The sequence below is a fragment of the Phlebotomus papatasi genome, chromosome 3, assembly GCF_024763615.1.
Source record: "Phlebotomus papatasi isolate M1 chromosome 3, Ppap_2.1, whole genome shotgun sequence".
Taxonomy (NCBI): Eukaryota; Metazoa; Arthropoda; class Insecta; order Diptera; family Psychodidae; genus Phlebotomus; species Phlebotomus papatasi.
In genome coordinates, this window is record NC_077224.1 from 42496523 (window position 1) to 42518899 (window position 22377).

General features: G+C 30.7%; 1 protein-coding gene across 3 annotated transcripts in view; it reads left to right on the plus strand.

Moving 5' to 3' along the window:
* LOC129805735 (uncharacterized) overlaps positions 1 to 20777 on the plus strand; it is a 45503-nt gene extending 24726 nt beyond the window's left edge. For 2 of the 3 annotated variants that reach the window (XM_055853847.1, XM_055853846.1), the window contains 2 exons: positions 5633 to 5836; positions 15917 to 20777. In XM_055853847.1, the coding sequence (XP_055709822.1) occupies positions 5633 to 5836; positions 15917 to 16837 (1125 nt within the window). In that variant the 3' untranslated portion in view covers positions 16838 to 20777. The remainder of the gene's footprint in view (positions 1 to 5632; positions 5837 to 15916) is intronic. The other variant, XM_055853848.1, reaches the window with a different exon arrangement.
* Positions 20778 to 22377: the final 1600 nt, after the last annotated feature.

Consider the following 22377-nt stretch of genomic DNA (forward strand, 5'->3'; position numbering starts at 1 on the left):
GGCAGTTGCAAACGCAAAAATGCTTTTTATTGTGCACTTTAATAGCACTTTAACAAAGATAGATATGAGAAAGTAAATTGGATAGAAAAGAACAAAAATTTTATGCTCAATTTAACAGCTTTCTTCTACAAGGAAGCACCATTTGTATACTTTATGTGACTTTTTTACGAGGCTGACATCATATATTTAAGTATTTTAATAAACCACTATTAATTTAATTTAAATGTTTTTCATACTTATGTCTTTATTATTTTTTTTAATAAAACAGAAAAAATAATTGCACAAAAAATGAATAAACATTTTTCTCAGTAAATAAAGTAAAATTGATTTAAAATCACTTTAAACAATTACTGAAGAACAAGAATAACGTTAAATTTACTAATTATCCTTGCCAAGAATATTTCACTATGAAAGGGAAGTGAGGCACCTTTGAATTGGGATACTTTTGAAATAGGGGGAGGTGGGGCTACTTTGCACTGTGGGGCTGGATTGTTATACGACTTTTCCGCCTATTTCTAAATGAAGCTGACCTTTAGGGCCTTGATAGACCTAAGGATTAACCGAGAGACGGCTTAGCGTAATTATATTAGAAATAATGGTTAAACTACATTTCCATCATTTTCCACTAAGTCGTCTCTCGGCTTAAGTCGTAAGTGTGTCTAGGGGATTATACAATTATTTTATTTAGATCTACAATTTTTTAGTCTATCCGAATTACATCATGTTAAAACCCAGTTTCCATTAAAAATATGCGAAAAAATCGTATAACAATGTAGCCCCACTTCCCCCTAGGGCTTTTTCTCATTTTACTGCTCACACTTAAAGAGAGACCAGTTTTATAAACGACTTTTTTTCAACTTGTCACCGCCCTGGAGCTTAAACTGTAAAAGATAAAAAAAACAATATCTCCAGACTTTTTTAAGTATTTTAGCCATTCTTTGAATTGTTGAGATTCGTCAGATTCATCAATTGCCGAGTTATTCTTTTAAGACAAAAAAGCAAAATTTCTTACTTGTTAATTTTCGAAAGCTTGCTAAGTAAGCTCGTTTCGAATGTTCGAATTAATACATATCGAATATTTCGACCAACATTTATTTAGTTTTGTTCATTTATATTAACTGGCACAAGATTTTGGATTACATTTTTAAAATTGAATCGCTTCATTCACTTGCCGAGAATTCACTGACACTGATAACTTTTCTTTGCATGGGGCCACTGTTGTTTCCCATAAGTAGCGCTGACGTCAGTTCTCAATTTTTAGTTCTCAAGTTTCACGGTAAAAGTGCAAATAGAAGTAAATGGACATTATAATAATTCTTTGTAAAATATAATATGCCCGAAATTTTCTATATTATTTTATATCTCACTGTTCTAGAGTCCAAATACTAAATTTGTTTTATTCTTTCTCTTAAATCGAAATTTATTATAATTTTTTTGTTAGGAAATAGAAAAAACACAGTTATTCTCTGAAAATGCTTTTCTACTTTGACAGCTAGGGGAAACTGGGGCACCACCAGACACTGAGATTTTTTAATCGGATATTCGACTTAAGAGGATAAGACCTATAGGAATTTATAGGCACCATAGGGATGCTTGTCTACTAAAGGAATGGCCGAGATAGTCCAAGTAGTTTAGAAATAAAAATTAGTGTTTGGTGGTACCCCGTGTTTGGTGGTGCCCCAGTTTCCCCTATGTCATAAAACATAATTTTAAAAAGAATTTTATATTGGAACAAAATGACAATCACCGACATTTCTCATATAGAGAAAATTTTCCAATAGTGTCTTGGATAAAGAATGAAACTGTGTTTGCACAAAAGATCGTCGATGTTCGAAAAAATCAAACTAAGTTTCGAGTTTTGAAGCTACATTTTCTCCACGCAAGGTGTAAAAAATTATTGAACACTACACTAACTAAGAAGCTGTTATAAATATTATTCAGTGATTATAATGGGAATTATAATGAAACAATGAGCCTTGTTAATTTGATTTTCATTATGATGATTTTCATTTGATGTTAATTAGAAATTCGAACAGGTAGCACTCTGACCACAATGCGGATGAAACGAGAAGTAAAAGTGTCTTTTCTTTGGCTTTCGAAATCAATATTCGAATTATTTAAGCTTCAGGTGTAATTGCTTCACTGATAAGTGATAGATTTTTTCGGATTTCGGTATTTCAATATTTCGAATAGGTTCCAAATAAAATAACAATGTACTGACTTAAAAGTATAATATAATTTTAATATAAATAATCCACTTTTTACGGTATTGGGTGATCCCCAATAAGTAAATAATATCTATAAACTTTTTTTTGCTACACTCTCTCCATTCTCTCCAAAACCATGTTATTTTAGTTTTTCTCGAAAACCGCTCCTACAACTTCTTTTATTTTTGGATATAAGTATTTTAAAGGTGGTCCAGGCGAACATTTCGTCCAAACATAAAAGATAATTCCTATGACCTAAAAAATCACCATATTGAATTTTCGAAAGTCAAAATATAACTACATACAAAACAAAATATATATATCTTGGAATTTAGTAATGAATCGGTTAAAGCTTAGGAATCAGTCAAGAGTTGAATTTTGGATAAAGAGAACATGGAATTTAATCTGATCTTATCCTCCTTTATTACTACAAAACGACATTTCGGAGCTTTCTGGCTCCTTTCTCAGGTATGCAGTAGTTACTAGTTCCCACTAGTTACTTGCATACCTGAGGAAGGAGCTATAAAGCTCCGAAACGTCTATCTCTATCAAAAGCTCTATCTCGTGAGTTCGGGCATTCCGCAAAGCTAGGACGCTTTTCCATCTCTTTTTTTTTCTATAGATACAATCATAAATTATTTTATTTAGATACAATTTGAATTAATGAACTATTGAATATAGAGGCAAATGGGGCACCTTTGAAGCAGGGCAGCTTTAAAAATAGGCTTCTTTGTTCCTTTTTTTTAAATTTATTCCTTTTTTTAGAATTGAGCCTTATCATGATGTAATTTAGCTTCACAATCGGTTTGTTGAGCTAAGTTATATCATTATAAGGTCCAGTTTCATTTAAAAATAGTAGAAAACAGCCTATTTTTAAAACTAGCCCACTTCTCCCTATTCTGGGATAAATTCGATCACGTTTCATAGATTTATTCGCATTACAATTTTTTATTGCAAAAATAATAAATATTCTGTAGGAAAGGTATATTCAGTAAGGTATATTCGAAGAATTCACGCAAAGTGGACGAGAATTCATGCTGTCCGAAATAATTCCCCGTTACTTCAATCGAATGTAGACCGAAAGTAAAGCGAAAAAATTTATGTACTCAAATTGTCGGTCATTTTGGGAATGATGAATTAATTAACAGAATTTAAGATTTCACATTATTATAAATGTGTAGGGGGAAACTGGTGGAACAGTACGGTTTTTTTACTGCTCGAACTCCACGGAGGAGAGAGCAGTATTCAGTATATATATTCTCTCGATTTTTTCACCCCCCAGAGACCACTTTTCTTAACAAATCTTCACGTTTCAGACGAATTCTGAGAAATGTCATCACGCTGTTTGTCCGTTTGTCCGTCCGGCTGTCGCCAGCTCTAGAGGCCAAACGGTTAGAGATAGCGACTTGGGACCTTCGGGGGACACCCCCCCCATAAGTCGATCCAAGAATCGTTAATATGCCCCTCATTTTTTCCCCACCTCTCCCCTTCCCATACAAAACCATGTTATTTGGGATTGCTCGAAAATGCGTCTTGCGATTTTTTTCATTTTTTGGATATGTTTTAGAGATTACCCAGGTGCACATTTCGTTTTTACACGAAAATTCCATTGAATCATTCTTAATAACGATTTTTCAAGATCAAAAATTAAAAAGACACTAGAGAGCGCATTTATCAAGCGAATGGGGTCTTGCTTGGACTCGTTGGAAAGGTCTTGGAATTTCCGAAAAAACTGAATCGGTTCCAATCGGTTTTGAATCGTTAATGAACCGGTTCATAACCGATAACTAATTTTTATACGAAATTCAATTAAATTACTCCTGAGGTGTATTTTGGGAAATATTTTGAGTGATTCATGCATCGATTCAAATCGGTTGAGTACCGATAAACGGTAAATGATTCGAAAGTACTTTTGAGGTATAGCATCTAAGTCACGAGTTCGAGCATTTCGCAAAGCCTGGGATGCTTTGCCACCCCTTTTAAATAGATATTAGATGTCAGAAGGCGAGTACTATATGAATTCATAGATATTATTGGGATACTTGTTCACTAAAGAAATGGTCGTTATAAGTCCAAGTAGTGTACACAAAAATCAGTGTTTACTACTGCCTCAGTTTCCCGTAAGCATGTAATATAAACTTTAATATTTTTCAGGAAAGACATAGTTTGTATGATTAATATGTATTTTCTGTTGCCTTTTTTTTGCTATTAGAGATACAATTATTCATTACACAAAAAGAAATATTTCATAAAATTGTTCGTAAATGTTTGTAAATTCCTACTAGGAACTTACGAAATGCTCGGAAAGCGCATAGCCCACTAAAAAAGTTCGTATATGTTTGAAATCGTATATGTACTGATTATTTCAACCAATCTTGTGCAGCCATATTTGTCGGTACTAAATGACTGTTCTTATAAATAAGATCATAATCTAAAATCCGTATAATATATGCAGAATTGAGAACGCGAGTCAATTATTTATTAGCCACATTCAAGGTAATATCTTTGACACAATTGACGCCTTGCGATAGTAATTACGTGTCACCTGCAGCTTTTGGCGGGAAACATGAGGTTTGGATATTGCAGGGGTGTTTTGCTCAAATGACAACATTAAAACTACTAAAGTTCACCTTAATAGACCGTTCCCAGCCAGAAGCATTGCAATTTCTCGGCACTAAGCTATTTCTGAAATTCACAAAATGTGACCATTAGCAGAATATTTACCGAAAATTCCATCCAAAGTATAATATAGCATTTTCCTGTGAGAATGAGCACATTAATCTGACAAGAGTTTTGCACAAACTCCTCCAGTAAATGTAAACAATGAGCTTCCTTTTAATTAGTGTATGCTTCTTTTCAAGTGCAAATTGGTCCAATGACATGTGAAGGCATTTGGTCGATGTGTATAAACATCTAGTTTCTCAAGAATTGCCCAAAAAGATAAATTCTTCCTCTCTGCCTAAAAATGTACAAAAATATACATTTGGTGCCTGCATGTTTGAAATGCATGTATGTGTATATATATGTTGTGCCCAGGAGGAATAACATACATCCATCTCTGTGTGGTTCGTTGACCGGACATTAACCGCTAGTATACACTTCTATACACACGAGTGCAGTTTGCGATTAAATAATAAAAAAAAAACGTGCACAAAAATGCCTTCCCAAATTTCGAGTCAAGAGAGCGTACATTGTAATTTTAGTGAATTTTTAGGATGATGTAGATTAGAGTTCAGAAACGAGTTTTTTGCAATAAAACCACCTTATTACATGTTCAATTTCCTCATGTCACTGGCATTTGGACACTCCTGAGGGGTGTATTTCTTTTTTTTTTTTTTGCAAAAATGTGTGATTGAACTCTTCTTGACGAAGAGGAGCATAAAACATTTCTTATAGTTTTGTAATTTGGCCTCTCTCGTTTTTAGTTGAAATCTGCCGATTCCGAGTACACGATCAATCGCAGCAGTGACACTTTGGAGTCTACTGCGGATCAGGGTCGCAACACATGCAATGGTGCTGCCCCCAATAGTGCTCTCGGCACTAAGTCAAATCACACTGGTGCAAATGGCTCCGTAATTACCATGACGCTAAAAAATAACCACCTCATTGTTGAGACCGAGGAGAGAAATGTAAGGATTTGACGGAATGTTTTGTTTTTAAAGTGCTTCGCACTGAGCTTTTTTGTGTAACAACTTCACTAATATCAAAATTTGCGGAAAAGCTTTTGCAAGAAGCCCTATCTTATAGATTTTCTTGCGATTAACGCTTTTCTCTCACTCACTCCAAAACAATTTCGTATTGGAGAGCGTGAAAATTAAGGTTTTTACGTAAAAAAGCTATGTGCGGTGCCTATAACCTTAAAATTGTTGCCTAAATTGTTTTATGCATTGAGAAAATAGAAAAGATAGTAGGAGTAAATTGAATTGGAGCAGGTTTGAAATTAAGCTTTTTCTCCTAATTTTAAAAGGAATTGAGCGCTAGGATTTGTTGCACTAAATTGTATTTCAATAATGTCCAATTTGATTTAAAAACGGGAGAAGAAATCCCAATTTCAAAACAGCCCCAATTCAAAAATGCCCCACTTTACCCTAATTTAATAATTTTTTTTAACAAATTAGTAAATATTTCATTCGATAGAATACTATAAACCAATCACATACTCTGATTGGCTAGAGCCAAAAGCATTCTAAGCTTTAGCCATTTAGAAAGCGCCTTGTAACGAAAATATTAAATGGGATTACACACTTAATAAAATATGAATAATGCTTACGTAAAAGTACTTTTAGGGACTCAATTTTTTTGTTTCGTTTTTCTTAAATTCTTTATTGCAAGTTAGATATAGAAAAGACGGCTTTATAACGGACTCGTTACTTGCATTGCACAAATCGATCATAAAATAATTCTGCTACATATTTAAACTAAAATTAAGCAGCGTAATTTAATTTTTGCAAAAATTATATTTAAAATGTTTAAAATTATACCCCTGTTTAATTTTCGTGCCCTTTTTTATCTGCTAAATTTACAAAGTTGCTTAATAAGAACATTTAAATAAAGATTAAGGCGATATTTCTTTAGAATAGGGAACAAACAACATAATTGAAATTTTTCCTAACATTTCATATGTTAGAAAGTCCAGTTTTCTAGATTTTTTTCTTTTAAAATGGTTACAAATCTTTTGTCTTTGCTGCAGCATGTAATTCAAATTAGTTATAAATGAGCCCAAACAGAAGTAGATTTTGATTCTGCAATAATGTCTTGGATAAAAGGTAAATCGAACTGTATTTACACAAAAAGTCGTTGAAGTTCGAGGAATTCAAAATAAATTTCGAATTTTCATACTAAATTTTCGAACAAGATGAGGAAAATTTATCAAATATCACACTAGAAAGCTGGCAAAAGAGTTACTCAGTGATTAAATACTGTGGCAAGAACAGTAAACGTCGTTGTTCTGTTTTTTTCCTCACAACAATATTATGACCGTCACATTTTAATACTTTAGCACTTCAAAATTCGAACAGGATGTACCTCAACCACCTTGCGGAATTATCAAGAAGTAAGAAAGTCTCTTTTTTGGATCTTCAAATAAATTTTCGAATTTTTTAAGATCTACTTCTGTACGGTAAGAATGTGTATTTGAAAATTAATTAAAATCAAAAAAAAAATACGAATCCAACATTTCTGGATTGAGTCAGGAATCAGACTATGTGCCTTATTCATTTTCATATTTATTTACTTTTTAATCAATAGAAGAAAAAAGCTTGTTGTTAAGGTTAAGTCCAATGATGCTTCTTATTTTGAATTTCACAGTAAATTCAGATTATTTCAATTTAATTTTAGTGTCAAATAGGGGAATAGACGTATGGAAAACAATTGAAAAACAAATATGTTTTAATTTTAATTTCAGGAAATTTTACTAACTGAATAGTTGTAGAAGTGAATGTCACATTGATATACCTTCTTTTTGCATAATTCTAAAGGAAACTGGGCTTTAGCGTAACGTAATTTAGATAGGCAACATAATTGTGGATCTAAATTAAATTATTGTAAGGTCCAGCTTTCTTCAGAAAGCAGAAAACTGTTATTTTATTATTTTATGAAATTTTGTGTCAAATAAATGTCCTTTTCACTCATATTTTTAAACTCCTAAATTAATAAGAACATGAGACCTAAAAACTTCTTTTAGGTCTATTTTTTTACTCATCATAAAAATTTCTCATTTTCTTACACAATTCAATACAAAATTAAAACAATAAAAATAATAATGCAGCTGCTGATCTATATTTAACTAAATTAGGTCAATGAAAAATCAAATTTGAGAAGTATTTAATTTACAATTTTGAAAGATGTAAATTTCTCATACAATTTTTCACGAAGTAAAAAGAAAGTCTTCATTTTACCTACAATCATCATAGATGTTAATTATATTTACTAGATCCTCTTAATAAAGACTCAATTTTTTATTGATCAAAATTTAATATTTTACTGACCAAATTTAATTTTTTTCAAGGGCCTCTCGACATTTCATTTTTCCACATTTTTGCATAGAGACACTGAAGACTAATGGCAAGTTTTTTCCTAAAGAGAATTGAGTTATCAGTCTGATATATTTCGAAATTGTGTATTAAAAACTATTTAAAAATATATATTTCATAATGTTCGCCGAAATAATACAAGAACTTCGAGCAAATTTGTTTAAGTCACGGTGCAATATCTGCAAAAGTTTTACAAGGAAAACTGAAAAATAGCTTCACTTTTTATTATACTTGATGGGTCCCTGGTTTTTTACTGCTCATTTGTTTTTTTTTATTAATTCATCCAACGATCTAATTAGATAGAGAAAAATTCTATTAAATCAAAATTTCGACATATTTCCGTTCCAAATGTATTCCATTCATACTTCTACCTCTTTCTACTAAATTCAATTTTGTTTTATTCAATTTAATAAAATTCAATTTAGATTTCACTTTTGCCAATTTGAATTTAAAGTCAGAAAGATGGGATAGGAATGTGTAATATGTTTTGAAACCTGTAATAAACCCAGTTAAGCTTATGCTAGCTGAGAGAACCGAGTTTCAAGCTAGGTGCTTGAAACTCTGTATGCGTGCAAATTCGGCTGAACGTTGAATTTTGAGGATAGATTTAATTTTTTTTTTAAATAAATTTGGAGGTAAAAATTCAACTTTAAACCGAACTTTCACGCATTCCGAGGTGCAAGAACCCCGAGTTGCAAATATTCCGAGGTCGCCTTTAAAGAATTTCAACTGTTATAAGCATTCGTAACGGGACGTCCACGGAAATTGATTTTTAGCACTTATGATATTCTTGAACTTTGTGAATGTTAAAACATTTACATCCAAAATTTGCGCACCCGTTCTGATGAGGTCGGATTTCACCTCGGAACAAAAAGGTGAGATTGAAAAGCATCTCAGCTAAAAGACAAGGATGGAAATTTCGATTTCATGAAATTTTGTTTGACGTATATTTTGATAGAAATTGTATATTGAAAGTCAAACACAATGTGCTCAATTTTTGATTTCTTACGATAAAAAAAACTGTTAGAATCCATTTTCTGTTTATCCGAATCTAAAATAAAACACAACCAGTTAACAAAATCGTTAAGTTGAAATAAAATTCAACTCATAGACTAATAAATTTCATTGTGTTGAAAGTAATATTCGTGTAATGGATAGAATAAAGAAAACTTACTCGTTCTTTTAATCAATTCAGATATTAAAGCCTCCGGTACACCTTTGAGATCAGGAAAATTTAATTAAATCAAGATTCATATCCCTTTCTTTCTCAAAACGTTTCGCATACGTTTATCTCTTTCTTTACGACTCAAAATTGGGTTGAACTAAATTAACCCTCTAACGGTGTTTTCTTTAATATGCAAAAAAAAGTTTTAAAACAATGTTTTCTAGGATAATTATGATCCAATAAAAGTCGAAAAAACCATCCGTTCTTCATTATCTCTTTTAGTTTAGGCGCTAGGTGAGAAAATATAAAAATTTTTTGAAACTCTTTTCGCTTCTAAAATTCCCATTTTTACTTTTTTCAAATTTTTTAAATAAAATATACAAAGTAGAATGACATATCTTTCAGTAAAAAAAAAATATTTTAGTCAGATAACTTTAAATCGGTATTTTTATGGAAATTGGAAATGAGTTTTTTTGCACAAATATTTTTTGTTGCTCTTTGTCTGACCTGTCACACAAAACTGGGAATAGCAACAAAACGAATAGTCAAAATGAGTTGAAACTTTCAAGAGATGTTTATAAGACTATTACCGAGGACCCTATAGCACTTTTAAATAAATAAAACCTTTATTGTCGCTGTAAATGTGATTTTTGTGAAGACCGCCTGGAGGCGGTCTTACCCGTTAGAGGGTTAAATTTCTTATGATGTTTAAAAAAAAGAAGATGAGTGCGAAAATGTGGGATAGATATATGTATACAAAACGTAGAAGAAAAGTATTTGACTTTTGTACTCATGATCAGGCAACCTAAGTCTAAATTCTCTAAACACTTTGATGTTTTGCACAATCAAAAATTTGTAGGTCCACTTGATATTTCCTTATTAATCAATAATATTTATCCCGACTGAATTTAATTTGTTATTTAACAAATAAATAATATACTGATCTGTTTTTTTAATTATAAAGTGTTGACGATTGAAAACAATATTATAGTATTATAAGCGAGAGCAATTATGTAGAATCCAATTTCAGTCGCAAAAAATATATTTTCATTTAGCTGTTTTGTTATTGCTTATCAAGATCACAAAAAGTGCTTAAAATGCTAGAGAATGGAAAAAGACATTTATTGCAATAAAATTAAATTTTATACCAATTTTTATTATATTGTTCAATTTATAAATAAACAGATAACATTTTTCATTTGCTATTTTAACTGTATGTTTTACATTTTTAAGTATTTTTTTTAGTAGTTATCATAAAAAATCACTGGACATTTCGCATAACAATTACGAGTCAATTTAATATATTTCAATTTTATAAATTTACGAACTAGAAACTAAGTGGTTCAAAAAGTACTTAAAATATCTGAAAATCTAACATAATACCATCCTTAATCCCAACTTAATTGCTCAAAATCTGCTTAATTACTAGCGTTTGATGATTATAGAGCTTTCAACTATTATGTTAATTTCTCATGAATTCATTATCAAGAGAAATACAAAGTTTTCATCCATCAATCCATATTTCGGATACAAGGTAAAGTTTCGTATAATTCACATAGTAGTTATAAAGCATTCATTAGGGATTTATTTATTTCAAATATTTGCTCCACATTTATGATGCTTTCTTATATTAAAAAATGTCAATAGAAATTCAATTTAAAAATATAATTAATTAAATAATTACTGACACTTACCTAGATATGCTTCATATCAAATCAATTAATTGACAATCATTTAGTATATTTACTTAGAATATTTTATTTTACTTTATCTTTCGAGAGAACAAATTTCAATAATGTATAATAAAATGTTAAATAAAGCTTACCTGAGGTTTCTTTAAAAAAAAGGAAACTTTCTAAAACGTCGTGTAAATTCACTAAACTTGAATTTAAACACTTTTTTCTTTGCCTCAAAATTAATTGAATACATATTAGAAAAACCATTTTAGTCTGTGAAAAATCTAATTTAGTTTATAGTAAAATAATTTAAAATAGATTATAAATCATCATAAAGTATACTTTTGGTTCAAAAGCAGATCATTACTAATTTAATATGCCAACAAAATTACATTATTTTCATGCTTAAGAAAATTTATGATAATTCATTTTAATTTTTTTAATAAGTTGAATTTAACAGCGTATAATCCCGCATACAACATCATAGTACTGAATTTTGGTATTAAGAAAGTTTAACCCTTTAATGACGAGACACTTTTTACGGACTGAAAATCAACAATAAACATTAAACTGAGAAACATAATCAATCTTAAGTCTTACATCTAACCTTGGAAAGCCCAACAGAGTCTGATTCGGTGTATTTTGTGCTTCTATAAACAATAGGGACATAAATAGCCCAAAAATTTAAGTAATTTTTTCTGAAAATACCAATAAATAATATTTCTCGCTTCAATGAAAATTATTACGTATGAATGAGTATTGTAGTTTTTATTGCCAAAAGGGTTTTGCTTAAAAAAAATTAGAAGTATAAAAAATAAATAAAATCAATTATGAATTTGAGAATTTAAAAATTCGACATTTTTTAGCTTAAATATTTACTACATGTCAAATAGCTAGAGACTTGCAAAAAATATTCTAGATTCCTTCAACCTTCTACTTTACTATATTATGTACAGACATAAGAAAAAAAATAACTTTAGGTAGTCAGGAAAAATATTTTCTTTATGGGACACCGGTATTCCAATCGTCCTTAAAGGGTTAAATTCAACTTAGAGATTCATTATCCGAAGAAAAAAGTTTCAAATTCATCATAATAAAGAAGATTTCATTAAAAAATAAAACTAAATACTAATTTAAACTACAAACTAAAAAAAATAACAAAAAGACAGTCAGAGCCAGTGTGTCCCCATAGCTCAGTTGGTAGAGCATTCGCCTAGACAGCGAAAAGACCCCAGTTCGATCCCGGGTGGAGACAGGATTTTTTCCGGTCTCTACTTGGGTTAAAATTGTGGTCGGGAATCACTTGTTCTGATTGTCGCTCTCTGTGCATAAACACAATTCTTGGGATTACGTACCAAGCGAACAGAACTCTGTTCAATCACTTTCAAAAAACTAAATACTATTCATTAAAAAAATAATAGAGCTTAGCACTACACGCGAGCCACTCAGGGAAATCAATGCGATCTAAATATTTAATTCTATCTAGATATTGGATTAAGTATTATAACACTTTACATTTTTCAAGCTAATCTTAAAATTTTACACAATATTTAAAGTTTTTGAAAATTTTCTCCATCAGGTCTGGAAATAAAAATAAAATTTTATCATATCTCAATGAAATAATTTTAAAGTTTGCTTAAAAAATTAATGGCAAAAAATATAGTATAATAAATATAACAAAATATGTTTGAAAAATAAGGGGAAATGGGGAACCTTTAAAATTTGGTATTCTTCTCCTATTTCAAATGGAACTGTGCCTTATCGCGATCTAATTTAACTCCTCAAATCAATTGTCCAGCTAAATTATTTTATGATAAGACACAGTTCCATTTAAAATTAGGAGAAGAAGCCCTATTTCTAAGGTGCCAAGATTTAAAGCTGCCTCACTTCCCCCTAATGAGAAATCATAATATGAATATGGCATTTGATATTTTCCTTCTTTTCGCAGAATTTTAGAGAAAATAAAAAGAAGTCAGGGATCCCTTCTATGTCAATATTTTCGCTTAAATCGATTCCATTGACCTAAAAGCTTATGGCGCGCTCGAACACTTTTCAATTTAGTGAAATTCAATCGATTGAAATTTTATCTCTTACTCTTTCAAACTGAAATAAGATATGTTTGTTTTTTTTTCTGTCAAATAAAAATTGAAATTTCAATTTCATTTTCAATTTTAAATTTCATTTGATTTCAGTTTGAAAGAGTGAGAGGTAAAATTTCAATTGACTGAATTTCACTCAATTGAAAAGTTGTGCCAGCGTCTTTAAAAAAGTATTTAAAAATTCCTTTAGTCAATTTTACATTTTCTTAACTGAATCTACAACTTGTCACTATTCTGGAAAAATATCATGTTAAACTGACAAGTGAATCTTGTTCAAATTTTGTCAAAAGGATAATATTATCAGTTTGACAAAATTTTTTTCTCACACTTTATATGAACACAGAGAAAAATTTTGAGTTAGAAAAAATTAAGAAACGTGGTTTTGAATCAAGAGTACAAGAATTTCAAACTATTTTCCCCTATAATTAAGATATTTTGCGCTTGAATTTCTCTAAAAGAGTATGATAGTTTAAAAAATAGAATAAATTGTGCTTAATAATAGGAGAACAGTGGGTTTGATTTTAGAGAATCGTAGTTTTGAACACTGATAGAGCATACAGAAGTTTTAAAGTTAGAAGGTCATGGTTTAGATTTTAGAGTATAGAGGTTTCGAGTTAAGACTATTTTGGTTTTGATCTTAGCGAAATCATCGTTTCGAAATAAGAGTATAGTGGTTTTGAATTCTATTATACTATTATGGTCTTGATTTTAGAGTATTGTGGTTTTGATTTTAGACACTTATGGGTTTGATTTTAGAAACTTTTGGTTTTGATTTTAGAAACTTATGGTTTTGATTTTAGAGTATCATGGTTTTGATTTTAGAGTCTCATGGTTTTGATTTTAGAGTATCATGGTTTTGATTTTAGAGCATTGTGGTTTTGATTTTAGAAACTTATGGTTTTGTTTTTAGAAACTTATGGGTTTGATTTTAGAAACTTATGGTTTTGATTTTAGAGTATCATGGTTTTGATTTTAGAAACTTATGGTTTTGATTTTAGAAACTTATGGGTTTGATTTTAGAAACTTTTGGGTTTGATTTTAGAAACTTATGGGTTTGATTTTAGAGTATCAGGGTTTTGATTTTAGAGTCTCATGGTTTTGATTTTAGACTATCGTGGTTTTGATTTTAGAGCATTGTGGTTTTGATTTTAGAAACTTATGGTTTTGATTTTAGAAACTTATGGTTTTGATTTTAGAGTATTATGGTTTTGATTTTAGAGTATCGTGGTTTTGATTTTAGAAACTCATGGGTTTGATTTTAGAAACTTATGGTTTTGATTTTAGAGTATTATAGTTTTGATTTTAGAGTATCAGGGTCATGATTTAAAAAAACCATAATACTCTAAAATCAAAACCATAAGTTTCCAGAATCAAACCCATAAGTTTCTAAAATCAAACCCATAAGTTTCTAAAATCAAACCCATAAGTTTCTAAAATCAAACCCATAAGTTTCTAAAATCAAACCCATAAGTTTCTAAAATCAAAACCATAAGTTTCTAAAATCAAACCCATAAGTTTCTAAAAACAAAACCATAAGTTTCTAAAATCAAAACCACAATGCTCTAAAATCAAAACCACGATACTCTAAAATCAAAACCATAATACTCTAAAATCAAAACCATGAGACTCTAAAATCAAAACCACGATACTCTAAAATCAAAACCATGAGACTCTAAAATCAAGACCGTTATACTCTAAAATCAAACCCATAAGTTTCTAAAATCAAACCCATAAGTTTCTAAAATCAAACCCATAAGTTTCTAAAATCAAAACCATAAGTTTCTAAAATCAAACCCATAAGTTTCTAAAAACAAAACCATAAGTTTCTAAAATCAAAACCACAATGCTCTAAAATCAAAACCACTATACTCTAAAATCAAAACCATAATACTCTAAAATCAAAACCATGAGACTCTAAAATCAAAACCACGATACTCTAAAATCAAAACCATAATACTCTAAAATCAAAACCATGATACTCTAAAATCAAAACCAAAAGTTTCTAAAATCAAAACCATGATAGTCTAAAATCAAAACCATGAGACTCTAAAATCAAAACCACAATACTCTAAAATCAAAACCATGATACTCTAAAATCAAAACCACGATACTCTAAAATTAAAACCATGATACTCTAAAATCAAAACCACAATACTCTAAAATCAAAACCATAATTTTCTAAAATCAAAACCATGATACTCTAAAATTAAACCCATAAGTTTCTAAAATAAAAACCACAATACTCTAAAATCAAAACCATGATACTCTAAAATCAAAACCATTTTTGCTACAAATTCAAAACTATTTTTCTCTAAATTTAAGAGTAAAAAAGTCTAAATTCAAAGCTACTGAATTTCAAAACCATCGTACTCTAAAATTTAAGAAAATGCTCTTATAGAAATTTTTTCTTAATTTAAGCGAAATTTAAGAAAAAAATTGCTTGGAGCAAAATCGAACCCTTAGTTAGAGTATTTTTTTCTTGAATTTAGAGGGTAATTTTTCTCTGTGAAAAAAACATCCTTTTGACAAACTTTTAACAAGATCCAGTTGGCCGCCGATTTGACAAAACTTTTCCATATTCAGTATGGAAGAAAATTCTTTTCACAAACTTTTCTTGTTAATTTGACAGGACATGTTTTTTCTGTTTTTCAATGTGGTAAAACTTTAAACTTTAGATATAAAATAAAATTAAACTTATTGCATAGTTTTAATTAAATAAATTGTATCTGCATTCCAGGATATTTCGCGGGATGCCAGGGAAACTAAAATGCACTATTCACCTTCTGAAAAAGATGGAGTTTTTGTCGTGGAAGTAGCCCGAGGAGCTGATAGCACAGGCCTTGCAGAGGAATTCAGCAAGAACAATCAAGATATTCTCTTGCAGCAGAAGTCGAATATTGAATTCACTGGACCCGGAGTTGATCAGAAGCCTCTAATTGAATTTAAAACAGACCCTGCCACTGATCATCAAGAAGTGCAGATACATGATCCTCCACCGGCAGAAAAGGCTCCAGCTCGAGAAACCATAATTGAGGTCGATGAAGTTAAGGAGGAAACATTGATGAATCATAGCAAAACCGGATTGACGCAATCAGACCTGAGTGTATCTTCGTCCAATGGAAGTAACAAGGACTATTGTTATGGGTCACAGGAGTCCTATACTGTGGACTCAAAGGGTTACAAGGGGTCATCACCGCGTATCTCGAAGATGGATGGGCGCAATGACCCCGAAACCCCATCCAACAGTGAGGATGGGGAAGAGACATTCATCAATCGAAAGCCCATTGTGACAGGAGCCATTTACAAACAAGACACCTTGGATTTTGAGTCATCAATTCCATTGGATAGCAACGACGTGTCGACGGGAAAATCCACCAAAGAGGATCAACTCATAAATGAGCAACATCAACTTGGAAATGGGGAGATTAGTGCTACAGTGGATGAAGAAAATAAGAAAAAGGATGACAGCCAACCTGTTGTCAATGGAGATGCCGAAAGAGAAAACTTTACCTACCCCGAACCACCATCTTCCGAGGAAATTAAGTATCTAAATGACAGTACAGTTATTGAAAATAACATGGACTCCCTTCCACCACCGCCACCTGTTGACACCACCGCTAACCAATCTGACGAACAGACCCTACTCAATGAGAGTTAATAGGAAACCATTAACCCCGAAAAACCTTCCAGGGTCCAGCGGGACTTATAAACTGAATTTTAATAAAGGATTTTGAAAGGAAAAAAGCAAAAAAAAATTGTAAAACTCTACTTAAATGTGTAGAACTATGTGAAATAAGGTCAGAAAATTGTATTTCTGTTATTTCTTTGAGAAATTCTAATCGAGTTATTGGTCGAGAAATTTAGCAAAAACAAAAAAAAAAAGACAACAGCACGACGATAAAATAGGATTTAACGTTGATAAATTTTTAATTCTAAGAACACTAAAACCATAATGAAAATTTTAAAGTTGAAAAAAAAAGGCGAGAATGAGAAACTTTCTAAAATACTACAGTTGTTTCTTTTGAGAACCACTCAACAACAACAAAAATTATGGAAATTTTACCAATGGCGTCATGAGGACCAAAATAACACCGACTACAACTTTTTGATAGTTCCAAAAAAAAAACAATTTTTGATGCATTAGTTATACATTTTGAACTAAAAGTTTTATTGTATAAAATTTTGTCTCTGACAATTCCCGTCCTCTTGCGTGTTGTTAGTATTCAGTATACGTTTTTATTTTTTTTATAATAATCATAATATTTATTTGAGAAGCAATGTTTTCCTTTTAGTCTGAGATAAAAGTATGTCCCTTCTCACGAAAATCTCTTATGAAGCAGGCCCAGTTACCTTTGTTTTGAAACATGTTTTGTGGTCTTCGAATGAGAGTGAACGAAGTGACCAGAAGCGGATTTAGTACATTAAATGAGAATTGTCACATAAAAATAATTTAGTGAGAAAGTCATGAGCTAAAAAACAGAGTCACTCATTTCGGTCTTATTCCTAATAATACAAACAACTCATATGCTAATTTTTGCTAGTCTAAAGAACCCGTCTTTACTTATCGGACTTAGAACAGAAATGAGAATTGTCGGAATTTAGTGAGAATGGTCACGAAATCAAGATTTAACTTTAGCAAAGTGATTTATAGTTGACGTAAATTGACATCAATTGTTTATTTGATTGCTTTGGAGACTGTTCCTAAAAAGAGTTCTCATTTACCGTAAATGTGGGTGACTTTGTCTTCCGTAGATGACTTTGTCACCCTACTGTTAGTAAATTTTCCTTTAATTCTAATGTTTAAAAATATTCTTCACCGATTAGACATGGTAGATCCGATCGCTAAAGACCATCATTAAGTGCTAGAATTAAAGAAAAGCTTACGAACATGAGAGGATTAAAGTCACCTGCCCTTACGGTCACACTTTTCACTAAAAATCAGAATGCGTTACCAAGGAATGGGCTTAGTATGCACATGACTTTTGTCATATGAAAACATTTAGTGAGAAAAGTCATAAACCCGAAAGCAACTTAAGCAACACAATTCAGCTTATGTCAGCTGTCGCACTTCATTGGTTTATTCAACATATTGCGAGACTGTTGTCAATAATTGTTTTCAAATGACAATTCTCACGAGTTAGCAGAATCACCTACAGGTAACGGGTTCAGTTCAGAAATTTGACTTGTCACATAAAGCAATTTAGTGAGAGTATTCACTTCAGAGACAATTCAGTAAACGTAATTTGTCCGTAATTGCTTATTTTGGTTTAATCGATTCGGTACTCTCTACAAAATCGTTGACGTGTAATATTTCTAATCAGTCTCCAGAATCCGCCATCAAAGAATTTAGTGAGAAAAAACATAAACCCACAATACACCTTTATGACCATGTCACATATAAAATTAATATTAAGATTAATACTTTCTGAACTGTGAGAATGGCAAAAAAAGATAGCAAGTGTTTTATCATACCTCTCTCTCGCATTTCCCTCGAAAACTGACCGAATTACAGTTGGCTCGCATAGAAAATTGCTCGAAGAAAGAAATTAATACGAACAGTAATATCTTACTCATCGTATTACTCCACTAGAGTGTACTCTTTCTAATACACATCATATTCCATTTGAAATTTTGCATTCTATATACCTCTCTCTCTGGTTTTTCTTAATATTAATATTAATCTTATATGTGACACCATGGTTAGAAAGACACGATTCAAGTTAAGTCATCTATTGTAATGTTTTCATTTAACCATTAGCTTTTAGGACTGTTCTCATCGATATTTTTCATATGACAATTCTCACCAATCTACGGAATCCGATCTCAGAACTCGATTACGTTCACCGTAGATGAAACATCAAAAACATGTTGGCAAAACAAAGCTGGTTGTATGCTAACTTACTATAATCCAAGACTCTATGAGGTTATATTAATTCTAGTGAACTTTAAAAAGATTCATAGAAAAAATCAACTTGATTTGACGAAACCTGAACATAACCTCAAAAAACTCAATCTTGTTCATAAATATTCAAAAGAAAAAAATTAGATCCCACCTCAGTAACACTTAATTTGAACTTAACGTTTTTCTTAAGAACAATACCGACAGTCCAACTGTGGAAAAGGATAACATTAGAAATGTTTAACTTACTACTAGGTTAAAATAGACGACAGAGTGTCGAAATTTTGATGACATAAGTGATATTTTTGAAACACGAAATAAGCTTAATATTTACTAAAAGGAAAAGTAAAACATTATGAAAAAAAATGATAAAAACTATTACCAAAAAATTGTGTAAGAGATACATTAAAAAAGATAGTCATTAGGATTTTTACATTAAATCTTGAACTAATAAAAGAAATTGTGAAATGTTCGTATAACGTTCATAAAATATTCAAGAGAAATATTTGGCGAACTCATAATAAAGTCCTCATACCTAATTATAGCCACATTAAATGTTTGTAATAATTTTTAGTGTTATTAATTGAAAAAAAATGTGACGTGTCAGCATTCATATTCACAACTTACTCCTTCAAAGTAATGTAATGATGTAAAAATAACTATACTTAGTCTACTCTTCGCAGAACAAAAAAAAATAATCAAAAAAAAACATTGTCCAGCATTTTTAAAAATCATTGTGCTAAATGTCTTGGCTTTTTCATTACTCGCTAGTATGCAAATATGATTCTTCTTTTTAACCCGTCTCATACTTTCAATTTAGGCAGAACTAAAAAAAATAAAAAAAACAAGGAATTTTGCAAAATATTTAGCGAAATAATGAGAAAAAAGTAGTACAATATATAAAAGAAGTAAATTTATACTTGTTAAAAGTAATGTCAATTTCTTGTCCATCGTCACATTAATAATAAAAGAAAATAGTGACAAAATATGATGATAAAAATGAATAAAATAATTGTAGAAATAATTCTCAGAAATTAAGGAAAACAATTATAATGAAAAGTGGTAATTTTTGAAAGCATCAAATCCTCCATAGAAAAACAAAAATAATGGTCTAATAAACCAAAAATCTATTTTTATTTTTATTTTTTTTTTTCACATTAAAAATGCACTTTGAAGAAAATATTCCGACATCTCACTAATTTACTAGTTTTGATTAATTTTTCCATGTCGAACTAAAACCTAGAAATAAAATTTGTAGAGATAGTAAGAAAAAAATGGGACTGAAATATTTTAGAAAGAAAACAAAAAAAAAGAATCGGAAAAATACGAAAAGCGAAATTTTAGAAAAGACTATAATATCGACGGCATTAGATCTTATTACTTAACAGGAAAAGTAGCCTAAAGTAAGTTAGGCATTAATATAAGAGATTATTTTGCTCAAAAAAGATCTTTTTGGGACATCTTGTGAAGTTAAGAAAGTAGTAATCTATATAATTATTATGTTTAAGAAATAACTGAAATGTATAATTTCCGATTTCTTTAATTTCTACAAAAACGTTGATACGATAGACAGTTGGAAAACAATGTGAAAGAAAATTAATGAAAACCATCGATAATGGATACAGAAACATCCAACAATTTGAATTTTAATACATTGATAACACTTAAAATAATAAATAAACAATAAATAGTCGTGAAACCGTGTGTTTTATTTTCGAAAATTTCATTTTAAATTTCCAACTACCATCTATGTTGTCCTTCTCTTTTCTACCTTTTCTATGTCGAAATCATTCCAATTTCGGGTTGTTTTCCACGATATAAAGGACTCATTCGAGATCATACAAATTTCCCATTTTCCGACACAAACAGAAAACTTCCAGCTCCAGCTGATAGATGACGCTTCGGTAGCGATTTTCCTTTCACATGCAACTTTGGATTGTCCTCCAAGTATGCCATGCACTCCAGGATCTGCGTAACACACGCTCAGTGCACATATGTAAACACATGCTCTCATGTTCTTCTAGAAAAAATTTCACTTTCATCGCTCTTATGTACGTTCCGCGCTCCTATTTATTATATCCTCGGACGTTTGTTTGCTATTTTCAATAGACTGATTCCTCTCTTGCATCCACCCAGCTTTACGGTTTTATTCCTCTTTTGAAAGTGAAAAGTGCTTTTTTGTGCATCGCAGCTTCACGGGTGAAATAACAAAAAATGCACGTGATATGAGAAAAATTGAGATGACACCATAGTCAATCAGTTTTCTGTAAATATAAGGGATGTTTTCGGAATTCTACGTCCTGATTCTTGATTGATTAATCTGACGAAAAATAATGTCATAATTAGGGAGCAAAGACTGTGTTATACATTATAAACCTGAATGTGAATTATTATTATTAAAAAAAAGAGTACAGTAACAAACATTACGAAATTTCTTTCAGGTCTTTAATTTCGGCCACTTCTTATGTTCTTCTAATTTCCAAGAATTTTTATTTTTTGCATAATCTAGAGATTATAACAATGCAAAAACGAAACTAAAACAAAAAATGTTGCTACGACGAACGAGATGATTTGAAAAAGACTTTGGAAGCTCTGGAAGAATTCCGGAAGGACAAGGATCTATAAGGGCCTGGACAGACTTGTGGATTAGCCGAGAGACAGCTTAGCGTAATTATATTAGAATTAATGGTTAAAATACATTTCCCTCATTTTCCACTAAGTCGCTTCTCGGCTTAAGTCGTAAGTGTATCTAGGGCATAAGAATCAAGGTGGTCGAAATATTACCTAAATATATGTCTATATTTTTATTCACTTTAGGATATTAAGAATGATTTAATTGTGTCTACAGACTAGAAGCAATATTATCGTCAAAAATTTCCTTTTTTAAAAAAAATATGACATTTCTGCCTTCAAGGATAGGGGAAATTTTCTCTAAAAAGGCATTTTTTAAAGAAATTGTTTCTAGTGTGTAGAAGACTTTAGAAAACACAAAGACGATAAGCTATCTAAGGTTCCAAACAACACTCCTTAAAAAGCAGTTAGGAAAAAAATTCACTTTTATTAAAAATATTTCATTCAAATCTCAAGATTTTGGCGCTTGCATGTTACTATGCCAAAATTTGGTATAATTACCATATATTTTTAAGAATCTCACCACATAAGACGGGATTTTAAATGACTTAGTTAATGAACCGGTTCATAACCGATAACTAATTTTTATCCGAAAATCAATTCTATTACATTTAAAAAAAAATTTTGGAGGATTTTTTGAATAATTTGTAATAGATTCTGTGTCTATT